Source organism: Aythya ferina, assembly GCF_964211825.1.
Source record: "Aythya ferina genome assembly, chromosome: 2".
NCBI classification, from domain to species: Eukaryota; Metazoa; Chordata; class Aves; order Anseriformes; family Anatidae; genus Aythya; species Aythya ferina.
The window spans coordinates 131296516-131309540 of record NC_140297.1 but is presented as its reverse complement, the minus strand read 5'-3'; the positions used below and the strand labels follow the sequence as shown (position 1 = coordinate 131309540).

At 41.8% G+C, this 13025-nt stretch overlaps 1 protein-coding gene across 9 annotated transcripts in view; it reads left to right on the top strand.

The window, feature by feature from the left end:
- PAG1 (phosphoprotein membrane anchor with glycosphingolipid microdomains 1) overlaps nt 1–13025 on the top strand; it is a 108917-nt gene that overhangs the window by 78281 nt on the left and 17611 nt on the right. For 8 of the 9 annotated variants that reach the window (XM_084511225.1, XM_084511232.1, XM_084511226.1 and 5 more), the window contains 3 exons: nt 8689–8900; nt 11017–11068; nt 11599–11695. In XM_084511225.1, coding sequence (XP_084367351.1) covers nt 8776–8900; nt 11017–11068; nt 11599–11695 — 274 coding nt within the window. In that variant the 5' untranslated portion in view covers nt 8689–8775. Of the gene's footprint in view, nt 1–1807; nt 1925–8688; nt 8901–11016; nt 11069–11598; nt 11696–13025 lie in introns of those variants that run through there. The other variant, XM_084511233.1, reaches the window with a different exon arrangement.

The window sequence follows — 13025 nt, the reverse complement described above, 5'->3', positions numbered from 1 at the left end:
TCATGTCGTATTAAAAGGCCCTAATACCCAAACATTTTGGTACGAGGCATTTTTAAAATTTCTCAGTTTAGGTATAGTTAATTTCATTATATGTACTAAAATTTTACCAATGTAAAAGTTAAGCATCTACATGTAGTCACTGAAAGTCATCTAATGTCCTCCTGTGATAAGTATAGGAGGTGAGACCTCTCAGCCCGGATCATTTAGATAGTGTCTGAGTGAGCAGAAGCCTGGTTTTAGAGATTTAAACACACATGTTAGCGTTAGGTTGGAGGTTGGACTCGATGACCTTGAGGTCTCTTCCAACCTAGAAAATTCTGTGATTCTGTGATTCTGTGATAAGTTGAAATCCACCCTTATGAAGTAGCCTTTCTTTAAAAAGTATCCCACTTCTGTGGCAGCATTTCATCACAGACAATCAGAGCATTGTGTTTTGCTAGTGCATATTTTGCGAGCTCCCATATCTTTAAAAGTTCAGGGTCTTTTGGAAGTCGGAGGTAGCCTCTGGAAAAGTACTGTCTCTCCATTGTGTTTCATGGGCCTGACTGGGACATCAGTTTGAAAAATGGATAAGACTGACATGGAGTTTAGAGGTCTTTTAGGTCAGGTCGCGGAGGCAGTCTCTGTGTGTGCCTACGTTCTGAGTTAGTTCCATTTCCATTATTATTACCTGAGTTTGCAAAAGGTTTGATCAAACCACTTCATGTAGAGGGTTGTTGCACTGCAAAGGCTAAAAGGGCACTTGGCATGGTAGAATTATAACCAGCAAAGTACAATTATAAACAGGCCGTGTTTAATAAGAAATAACATCCAGTTCCCGGAAAAGCAAAGCTTTTAGGAATAATAGTGTCAGAGCTGGAAAAAAAATCACAAAGACAGCTTTCATTTCTATATGCTCTAAAGTATGCAGTAATCATGGTCTAATTACCTCACTGCAGCCAGAAAGCAATATGGGATAGTGTGGGGGTGTGGGAAAGAGAATAATATGCTACAATTAAGCTGTAGTCTTTGGCATGGTCACTCATCAGATAAAGCTTTTCTGCTGGAGCATTCAAGACAGTCATTACTTGGCTGCTAAAGCCTGGAGAAAATATGCAGTATAGTTCCTGCGAGCTGTTTCACAGAGGCTTCATTATCAGTTTCTTCCCCAGCAGCTGCCAGGGCTCTGTGCTTGAAAGCTCTGTCCTCAGCACTGGTTTGTCCCAGCTTGTGCTGGGGGTTTGCAGGGCTGGTAACGGGTAGTTCTCTTATCAGTGACACAGGAGTAATGTTGTCACCCACCCTGGCATGAATTTGTGAGCTCTAGGCTGTTAGTTTAAAATCACGTTGGTGTAAGACCTGATTTATAACATCAGATACTTTCGGCAGAGATTTGTGAGCGTATGGCTTATACACAGAAAGACCTTGTGGATGTGGCAAATAACAGTGCTAGCTACGTGACAAGTTAGGTGTGTAATTATGCACATTTATTAACCCCTGGTTGCAGGCTCTACTTTGCTGGGACACAGTCACATTCACATACAATTATGCTCACCCTCCTTTGAAAATCCAGTTCTACAGTCTGCTAGAAAACCTTGCTCTTGTTTTCTGAATAATAAAATCTATTATTTTCTAAACTTCTCCACCATTTTTATAGAAATTATTCTGCTGACTTGAAGCAAGTTCTTGAATTCATGTGCTAATTGTTCATGTAACTGTCTTGATTTTTGCTGCTTTCCAGAATGTCTTTCTGAGGAGGAGGAAATGCCTACGATGCAGGCTTGTGTGCAATTAGGACCACTGGGAGCATAGGGAGGGTTGGGAAACGGGAGCTTCACAGGGGAGGCAGGCTGTGAAGAAGTGAGCAGCAGAAGGAAGGCCAGGCAGAGGGAAGCGAGGAAGCACGGCGTGATATTGCTCAAGCTGGAATACACCTGAGGCAGAGGTACAAGTTTCTGATGCAGAATTGGAAGCGGCAGAAGGGAGATTTTATGATGTTCTGTGCCTGGAGGTTGTGGAATTGGGAGCAATACGTAAGGAAAGAAAAGATATTTGGTGATGGCTCTGAGTTTGTGAATTGCTAAAATTCTAATAGGAATAGAGAGCAATATGTAGAAGTCAGTTCAACTTTGAATATGTTGACCTTCAGGTGACAAGGTCTGACATGGCATGGGTGGGTTGAGTGCAGGTGGCAGTGTAGGTCAGCATTTACTGAGACACAGGCCTTTTTAAATGATTTCTGTGATGCCACAGATAGATGGTTTCAGAGATACTTGGTTTCTCTTTGAGGGATGTTAATGCTTAAAAGGGGTTAAAAGTGACTGGTAGTTTGGGACTGCTCAGTTTTGTCTGGGGTCTGTTTTTGCATTGTAGAGCACACACAGATCTTTGATAAGCCAGCAGTGATTTCTGTAAAAGTAGATACAGTGGGGGATTAGATCAGGACCTCATCATTCTGCTGTTTCACAAAGCAGAAACGTGAGCTTTTTTGAAGGCTTACGGCACGCACAGCCTCAGCAAGGCTCATCTGACAGCCTACAGCAGTGCTATAGTCCATGTCAGTAATTCCTTCCAGCATCAGGCTTTCAGGACCAGCCCTTAATTATGTGCACATCTGGTCTGCTGTAGCAGTTCCCGACTGCTTGCAATAAGACGTGTCTTTTTGTCTTCAACTGTTCCAGTTACATGGGTGCTGCCAAGCCAAGTAGCTCAAAATGCAACTGCACTAGGAGAGCATTAATCTGTCATAGGGAAGGATTTGTTCTGATTTAGTGCACACCAACCCCAAAAGTGAAATACATTAGACACTGAAAAACGTGATCTTGGTCTTAATGTTTGCATAGTTCAGTACTGGCTCTAAATATAATCAACTAGAAGCTGAAACACCATAAGACAGGTGCAGAAAAACTAGCACAGATTGGTCATACAACTTTTCTACAGCGCATTTGCAGAAGCCTCAGTCTTGATTCTGGTAGCGTGGTGGTGTAGGGAGAGTTTCTGCAAGCAGGACCTCAGTGTAGACAGCAGTCCTGTCGCCTGTTGTCTCCAGAAGCATCTAATAGTGTGCAATTACTCTTAAGTACCTAGCACCAATTTAAAGCAAGGATAATGTTTTTGTATTCAGGCTGTTCTATAGTGTCATCTATTTTAATGTAGAAATGCCTGTGAATTATCTGAATTTTTGCTTTTTGATAAAATTTCCATGTCTTTGTACTTACTTTATTAGGTACCCATGCATGCTTATTGCTGTGTTAGCATTGTTTTAGCTACTTATAAATTAGGTGATTGCCTCAGGCAGCAAACAGAAGTGGGTAGTGAGCAGACAGACAGGAACTGGGAGCTAATGAGAAGAGCCAGGCTGGGTAGAAAGGTGGGCACATCCTGTGGTGTAGGAGTGCTGAGAGAATAGGAGGATTTCTAGCACAGGGGCATGAGGTCAAAAGGACCCACTAAATTCTGATTCTCAGTCTGAGATAGGAAGGATCAGTTTTTAACAAGTTAGAGCAGCCAGAGGTGTGCTTTTGCTTGCAGTCAGTGGCTCTTTCCCAAACTAATCTCAAGCAGAGCTCAGGAGTTAACTTAGGCTAGGGACCGCTCCTGATGGGCAGGTTGGTGGACAACCACCATTTTATGGAGAAGAAGTAAGTTTAACCTTATGGAGACAGGCTGTACCATGCCAATTGACTCCAATACATGACAATTATCCCATACATGTTTAATTTACTACTGTGGATGTGATCTTGAGCACAACTCCCACTGCCTCCTGCAGACAGACTTCACACCAGGATCTGCAGTAGTAGATACCTGTGAAAAGTTTGGCCGAATTATTTTGCCCATGCAGGGGCAGGTGCAGCCTTGATGGCATCCCAAAATTCGGGCATTGTGTGAAGTTTTGCTATCAGGAGTCCACCAGCTGTGGCAAGCTGCAGAAAGGAAACACTGAGGGGCCACTTCCAGACAGCACTAAAGGATAAAGGGAGCTACATCCATGATGATACTCGCACCTCCAAGGCCTTCTTCCCCACTCTCCCCAGTCCCTTCTAGGTCTGCACTAGTACGGTGGAGAGGATCTTCCAACCCAGATGATGTGACTAAACTGTTTTATAGTTTAGTGATGCTATCATAGTAACTGGAGGTACTGGAAATGGGAGAAGTGGGCAGGAGAAGTGAGTGCGAGGAGGTCTTGCAGCCTGAGAGGGAAGCTCAACACAGGGGCAGGCCCACGAAGCTCCTGGTCTGACAGCTCAGGACAAAGAGCTGTGATCCTGAGCCATCCCAGTGTCTCTCCTGTCCTCTCGCGTTTGGGTTTTCACATCCAAAGTCACTCAGTTGTCAGAACAATTTCTTCCCTTGCCTAGAATCTATCTATAATTCATTAAGGAAACCAGAAATGCGGAGCCATTGGCTTTTCCCACCCATTTCCCCATGGAAGCTGATTGAAACGTGGGCCTAACATGGTTTGTAACAGGACATGAATGAAATGGTGGCAAAGCCCAGAAGCAGTGAGAGGACACTGAGGGGATGGTTGGTGGGAGAAGTGCCCATGGAGAGCCTCAGCCCTGGCAGTGGGCATGGGCACACGCCATCATCTCCTGTTGTGCCTCCCAGGCCACCGGGTCTGCATGCACAGGATCTGGCCATCCCCAGGCTTGAAAGGAGTCCAGGTCTCGATCCAAGCTTTTGCAGCAGCTCCCTCATGAGCTGACGTTCTCACTCTATGCACTCCCAAAAATTGCAGCCTTCCCACGCTCTTTTGTATATCTCACGTTCAAATTGCTTGCACATTGTACCCTTCTGTCCTCACTCTGAAATGCCTGAGCTGTGCTTTATCCCTACAGCACTCGTAATGAAAAACAACACATTATTCACAGTAAAAGTGCGGGTCATGTAGTGAAATATCCCTCTTTCTGAAACTACAAACATAATTGTGCATTTAACTGCAATTTTGAAGAAATGGCTATGGGTGTTATTTGTTGTATAGATTCCACTAATGGTAAATATTGATGTCTAAAAAGCAAGAGAAAGTTCCAACAAGAAGGAGAAATTCTATTCAATATAATGTAAGAATTAGTTTTCTGAACTGATAATGATTTTGAAATGTGAACGCAAGCCATCATTGGCACTTTGCCCTAGATGAAATAAGTTTTCTTATCCAGGTACCCCAGGTCTGTCTTTATTAGTCTTTATTTTTTTTTTTTTTTTTTTTTTTTGGGGGGGGGGACTTTGGTGTCACTAGTAACTTGAGATTTCTGAAGAAAGATACCCTTGCCTTTTTCTGGAAAGAGTGCAGCTAGAGAAATCATCTTCAAAGATCTTCACATACTGAAAAAAAGTCAGTTCAGCTGACCATTATCCTGTCCCACTGGTGTCTCCCCTCAAGGTTAAGCTATTCAAGTCTGGCAGTCTTTCAAGGGTAGTATCAGGATATTTTTTCGAGCCAGGGAGATGACAGACTCTGTGAAACTCCATCCTTAGCAGCAGGGTTTTTTTCACCTCTGAAGCACCATCACACGAGCCGTAGCCGTGAGGACAGCAGGCACAAATACCTTTTCCCTAACAGAAAGCCTCACCAGAGGGCAGCACGATATAACTTTTTATTGTGAAAGCAGTAGTTAACCATTTCAGGTGTCTAGGAGATTTTTGACAGCTGCTTATTGTTCCATAGTCATGATTGCAAGTAAGTTTCTGCTTAAAACTAGCTTCTGAAGCAACTCCAAAATCCATTATATTAACCGCACATTAAACTTTTAGTGCCCAGGCGGAAACAGACGAGTCCGTTGTATTTTCACTGTCCTCTGTCAGGTTTCTGTCCCAGGCTGGTCGTGGTAGTTGGTGGGTGCTTGTCCAGCTTCCAGAAGCTTTCCTGTGTCAAATGCACCTACCTGAATGAAAACTGTTTTAACCTCATAGTTTGGGAGGCATTGAACAGTAGGATTGAATCCTCTGATGGCACCACCTGAGAAGGGTGCCGTCTTCAACACAGGGTGAATATACATGCTTTGTTTGTATTATATTTACTTGTTGCTGTTCTGTACTTAAAGCAGAACTGTTGAGCAGCTTCCAGGTCCTTTTGCACAGATGCCAAACTCCTCCAGGAGCTAGAAATGCCACAGCACTTGACCATTTCTGACCTTTTTCTCTCAATTTACAGTCAAAGCTTTGGTGTCTGCATTCTTGGCCTTTCACTGCAGAACAAGTACAGTTTCTGTCCTTGGTCATTTGCTTTCCTCCATTTGGCTTCTGCCTGGTGGGGTTTCTCATTTCTGGCTTCAGTCTTGCACGTCTTGGCACTCACACATCTCTCTCCCTTGGCTCTCTCTGTGATCTCACTTCTTTTTAAGCTCAGCTTAAAAAGCTTCTGCTCATCGCACAACTTCCTAACTGTGCTGAAGTTTTCAAGGGATGCAGCTTTCCTGTGTGTCTTTACACCATGCATCCTTAGCTTTCCTTAGCTCCAATATTGTCTGTATTTAAAGGCCAGCAGCCTTATATGTAGAGAAACTTTTTCTGCTGTGTTAGCTTTTGGCACATCGCTTAGTCTTTTGAGAGGAGAACAGTATTGCTCTTCAGAGTAAATATCATTCAAGACAACTTTATGCCTGCTCCAAAAAAAAAATAACCACGTATTTCTGTTTTCAGAAACATACTTTGAAATCTCTATTCTTCTTACCTTTTTTTGCCTAATATTTGAAAAAAATCTGGATTTTTTTTCCTCATTCATGTTCTCTAAATTTATATACTTATTTATTGAGAAAACTAAGAAAGAAGACAACTAAAATGCTGTTGGGCACTTACTGCTACTCAAAACTATGAGTAAAACACATCCAGCACTTGTACAACATGTGACACCTGCTGCTCCCTTCCCATCCTTTGTATTTATGGGTTTTGTAAAGTTACAGATTATCTGACTTTCCAGTTACTTGGCCAAACCAGAAATACTCAACTACACTTTTAAGCCTATCTTCCTAGGACCAGCAACTTTTTTATTCTTTCATAAACTTCTCCATCTTTTGGTTTTTTTCATATTATTCCGCATATTCTCTGTTCCCCACAACAAATACAAACCAGGGTAAATTGGACATGGCTAGAATGCCTCAGAAAAATTAATAAATTCCATGTTTGTTTCTCACCTCTTCAAGCTACTGCAATATCATTAATAACTTAAATTTTGTTTTCACCATGGAGAAATTGGTTAGAATTGGTTCTTTTTAGAAGGTGTCTGGAAGTCTGATCCTGCATGATGGAAATCAATGAACCAATTTTGCACGGGAACAGAAACATTACTTTCTACATAGTAAAATAACTCGGTTGTTTATTCTGCTGACTCAACAGATTTCCTTTGATGTGACTGGCATTTTTCTAGAAATTAAACTTTTTTTTCATAATATTTTAGTAACAAAATGGTGACATAGTGGTTTTTGATACAGATATGATGTTGGTACCACATTGAATTTGTTATTAAAAAAATGTGCTTCTGGTGCTGTAGAAATATATATACATTTGTACATACATATTTGATATGCATAAACTTGCATAAACAAAAATATATACATACAATTAAAGTATATTTTGTATTAATGTCTGACAAGGTTTTTTCTATGTCACCATCAGAAATGTAGCTGAAAATTTGAAAGTAAGTCATGTTGATTTAAGTCATTATTCAGTCTTATGTTTGGGATGCTTTTTTTTATTCCCATAAGATAACTACTCCTTTCTTGACCATTGTATTCTACCTGAGAGTTTATCAATCCCAAAATAAGGCTGAAAGTCTGCAATTGTATTACTTATTTTTAAATTATGCAGAAAGAGATATCTTCAGCTGTGCAGAATGAAAGATTTTTTTTTCTTTTTTTCTTTTTTCTTTTTTTTTTTTTAAATTTTGCCATATGTCAACAGTATGTTATATTAACAATATTGAACATATTGAATAACAAAACTTACGGATTGTAAATGCTGTTAACCCAGGAAGTGTCTGCAGGGGCTGCTGTGCTGTAGCAAAAGTTGTGTTTGTTCAAGCTCTAAAAAACATCGTGTCTATTTTTCTCATTAGTTGTTATCTTAGGTGTCAATTTAGTTGGAGAAAAGCAAAAAAATAAAAATAAAAATCAATATTACTACTCTTCAGACCACTCTTCAGACCAACTATTAAGAAAATAAGTATCGCACATAGAAACAGATTAAAAGATTAGATCTGATCTGCTGTGAGAAAGATTTTTGCATTATTCCTTTTAAAATCTTATCTAACTTTCTTATCATTGTACTTGAAACACCAAATCCCATGGAGGCAGGAGACAAGGGAAGGAGGTAAAGTCCTGCTGCAATTATGTTGTGTTAACTTTGCAGAAGTTGTTGTTTTTGAAAGCTCACCTTTCAATGAAGTTAACAAATAACATTGCAAAATAGACTGCTCTGGTCCCTGAAATGGATTTATAAACTTTCTTCTTCAAAGTGTGAGTACGGAGATGTTGTACTACATTTTATTCATGTTGAGATTGTAGATACATAACAGCTTGTGTTAATACTTGACAAAGTTTGTTCTATGTCACCATCAGAAACGTAGCTGAAAATATCTTTGGCTGGCTGTCTTGTAGTCAAAACTGTTTTTTTGTAAGATCTGGTTTTGAAAACCTCTCCTGTCAGATTTGGAGTTGTCAGATTCATTATCTTCAAAATCTGTGCTAACTTCCAAAGATGTTCTTCTTTCTGCAGAAACAGAAGCTGCGTTCAGCACAGATGCCAGCCTTCTCCAAGGAGTAACCTCTCCATCCCCAAGTGACACCAGCTCCTGCTAGTATCATGGGACCAGACAGTGGCTTCTTCAGCAGTGGACGGGTCCACATCATCCTGTGGGGAAGCCTGGCAGCTGTGACAACACTCCTGTTCCTCACCTTCCTCATCTTCCTCTGCTCCAGCTGCAACAGGTATGGCTTGGGAGCTTAGGAAGCAATAACACTTCTCAAGTAAAGTACTGCATGGATTAGCTTCCTGAGGAATTAGTTAGCAAGAAATACTGAGGACTTAGGTACAGAAATAAATTACCACATTGTAGTAAGTTAATGCAAAGTAGTCACTCTGTATTTTCAGAGGGATAAGTTAATTCACACTACCCTGCCTTTTGCACCCGCAGGCATGTCTGTGGGTTTGCTTACGATATCTTTTTACCCTCGGGGTAATTTATTTGGGATCTCAGGCCTGACAGCACAACATCTGTTTTCAGAGCAAACCTGAATTTAAACAGTTCATACTGTTTTCTCTTGTAGAGGAATAATCTAAGAATTTATTTTTGGTGTGAAGGAATAATGCTGTAGTGCTTGCTAGGTGCTGTCATGGACATTGATGGCAATGCCATGCCGGGTGGCAGTGCCAGCTCTGCTCTAGCACCACCCATCCTGTACATCACTGCTGGATCCCCTTGGCATAGCATGGCTCTGTGAATTCCTCTGGGTGTAGATCACACACACGCAGACACACACACAAAAATTAGCTAAAAACATTTTTAAAGACAATAATCTGTTCTGAATAGTTTCTTTACACCAGCGTTAGTATTAAATGATGCTTTATAACTAGCTGGAGGAGTGGGAAAAATCCCATGCTGAAATAAAAGCAAAAAAATTTTGCTTTCTCCCTCTGAAAAACTGCACATGTGGCAAAGCTATGTTACAAACCATGAGGGAGAGCTGATCTGAGCAGGGAAAAGGGAGAGGAAGGGCTGCAAATCTTGGTGTCACCTGGGAGGGAGATCCATACCAGCAGAGGTCTTCTGCGAAGATCCACTGTCCCCAGGGGTTTGCAGGACAGGAGCAGCATGTTAGTGCTGGTCTCTGCTGAGGAAAAGGCATCAGCTGTGTTCCTATGCCTCTGTTTTAGCATGTGGTGCAGTGAGATGAAGCAGGTAAAGCAGCAGCTGCTGTCCTCCCCTCTGTCTTTCTGCAGGATGCCCTCCTCACAAGATGCCTTCCTCCCTCCAGCACACACATGTAGTACTGTATTCTTAACTTGGCATTTGGACCATTGGTCTCGCCAGGCTTTCTGAGAGAACAGGAATTTTTGCAGAAAGATCTGGAAGTGAAAGTTTCTATAACCTGTTATCAATTGAGAAAGTGAAGTGGGCTGAACAGGACAGAAAAGCATAGGCAAAAAGGAAAGGAAAGGAAAATAATTTCTATGTATTGCAGCTTTGCTTTGGCTGTTCTTGGAGACCAGGGAATTGATCCAGACCAAAATGATTAAGAATCAGACAGTGCTATTAATTAATGGTTTGTGCTTATACCATCCTTATTTTCTTCTCCACAAGAGATTGCACAAGTACAAGCCCTTCTACTGACTTTGTTCATTCAAATTTCAAGGCTCTTTCAAAACATTGAGGCTCAGCCCTGCTGAGAGGGAGCCAGGCAACCTGCACTCACCCCACAGTGGTAGATATGATCTGTCAGGCCTTCACAGAGAGAAGAGAGCTAAAAACCAAGGGAGCTGCAAGAGGCCGAGTCACAAACACTGCTGACTTCGAGTTCAGCCTCTCTAAAGGGTAGGATCCTACAAGTGTCTGTCCTGCCTAGGAGACACCTGCCAGAATGAGAGTTTTATTTCCAAAACGGTAGAAATGGGAAATTCGATCCATACCGGTAGCCCCATGAAGTACAATTGAAGCAGCATTCATCTTGAAAAGTCTCTGCTGCTATGTAATCTGTAGGCCTTCTTGAGCTGCTCGTGGTTATTGTTAATTATAACTAGTATCCTGAGTGGAAGTAGAATGAATTTTGTGGGTGTCTTCTGCTGCTTCTTGTGATCTTTCCTTAAACAAGAAAAAAGGTTGTGTGTGTTTGCTGTACCTCTTCAGATATGTTCATCACCACCCTATCTTGCTGGTGACCTTACACAGAAACCTTACCTGTCCCTGTAATAATTTTCAGTTATGAAATTTGTAATATTGTGGTGAATCACAGTTCTGCTCCCCGCAGGTGTGTAAAAGCTATTAATGATTGGCATTTGTGGAATAGTGTAATCTGGAGTAACTTTTTGTGTTGCCTCTTCATTAAGGGAAAAGAAGTCCAAACATCAGAATGGAGATCATGAAAATCTGATGAACGTGGTAAGTGTTTATTCCTGGCAGCTTGTGTCGTCTCGGGGTTGGTTTGCATCACGCCCCTTGCAAAATACTGCAGGCTGAAAAACAGATCAGAAGCTTAGAGACTGTTAAGCACAGGAAATTTTAAAAGTTTCAGGACAGGAAAAGGAAGACAACTTCTGCTGATCTCAATAATTTGCATTTTGTGTTGTCGCTCCGTATCTCCTGCTTTTTCATTCTTTCGGGTTGCAGTGCAAGTGCAGTTTACCCATTTGTCAGCTGTTGTCTTCTCACTGGTTGAAGCTTTGGTAATTTCTATTACCATAAAGTCTGGAAGGGAGACCACCCTGGACACACTTAGATTTGTTTTTTTTTAACATCTGTAAACACATAAATATCTGTTTGAGTATAATCAGCCTGATTTTACCCTCCTGCCAGTGATGCATGCGAGTCAGTCTCTCTCCTGAGATGGGAATGAAATTCATTGTGATTCTGTTCATGCAAACATGCGTTCTGACCATGTGTTGATTAAATCCCACTGCTTTGTGTTGCAGCCTTCTGAGAAGGAGGTGTTCAGCCACTCCATCACGAGCTCGGCCACGGAGCCACCCCCCAGCAGCGAGCAGAACGGGGCTCTCAGCAATGGCGAGGGTGAGCAACGCTTCCTTTTTTTTCTCAGTCTTTGCTTTGCTGAGCACTCAAAGTGATTCACATACATTGAAAGTCAAGTATCACTGGAAAATATTTTGCTCAGCTGCACCTAAAAATAAAACGTGCTCTGGGTTCAGCGCTGCTGGGAGCCAAATGCTCACCGTGGCACCGGGGGCTGCATACCCTCCTCCCAGCTCTCCTCCAACCTAACTGTGAAGCTGGAGGTTGAGCTATTAAATCTTTACCCCTCGGAGACAAGTGACCAAAGGAATTTCTAAACTTTGTTTTTGTGGTTCATCACAGCTCCTGTACATTGACTTGTTGCATTTGGGTACGCTCACATTTCTGAGTGGCTCAGTGCACAAGGAAAAGCCCTCTGGAAAGGGGGAAGCGTTTCTGCTTGCCACCAGTCACCACACATTCAGCTGTCAGAAGCTGCTCCTGAAAGGCATGCTGTCAACTATCAGACAGGTTTTAGACTGTCAGATACTACTCAGCTTACAATTTGCGTAGCAACCCTTTCACAGAAGAGGAAACAATTTGCTTTAATTTCTTATTTTATGTTTTAAATATTCTTTTTGTTAAAAGTTATTTTGCTGTTTGCCTTTTAAGCAGGGGCAGGGCTATGGGAGAATCACAGAATCACACAGAATTTCTATGTTGGAAGAGACCTCTAGATCATCGAGTCCAAGCACCATCAAATGTATTATTTTTTCTTTTGCCCAACTTGTCAGAGTTTTGTTGGTGGCTGCTTGTCTGTACTAAGCTCTTTGAAGAGCACAGAAGTCCCTGAGGGCCAAGGCCAGAAAGGGAAAATGTTCCAGCTTCCCCAGGCTGGTCCTGAAGTTCCTCAGGAAGTCTGCAGGCATCCTGAGGAGTGAACAGGACACCTTGAATGTGACTTTTTCCTCTCAAGGTGCAGGAGGCAAGCAAATGGAGAAAGATGTTTTCCCTTTCTTCTCCTCATGTTTCCCATTCAGACAATGATTACCATCTCATGCCTGAAATTCCAACTTGAGTTTTTCTGTCAGGTTACAGCTCCTAAAGGAGCTGTTGTGTGAGTCTGCATGTCCAGTGCTGAAGGTAGAGAAGCATATGTGACAACCACCAAATTAGTGGCACTGGTTGCTTCAGCAGCACTTGTTGTCATGATGTCAAACACACTAAAGGAAATGGAAGAATAGGTAGATTATTCCAAGAGAACACCATAGGAACTGTACTGTAAAGCTGTCCAGAAGTGATTTTTCAAAGAAATGGTGTCTCATAAAGTAACACATCATGTACTATCCGAAACATGCTTGTATGTACCCACGTATACATCCCTGAATGC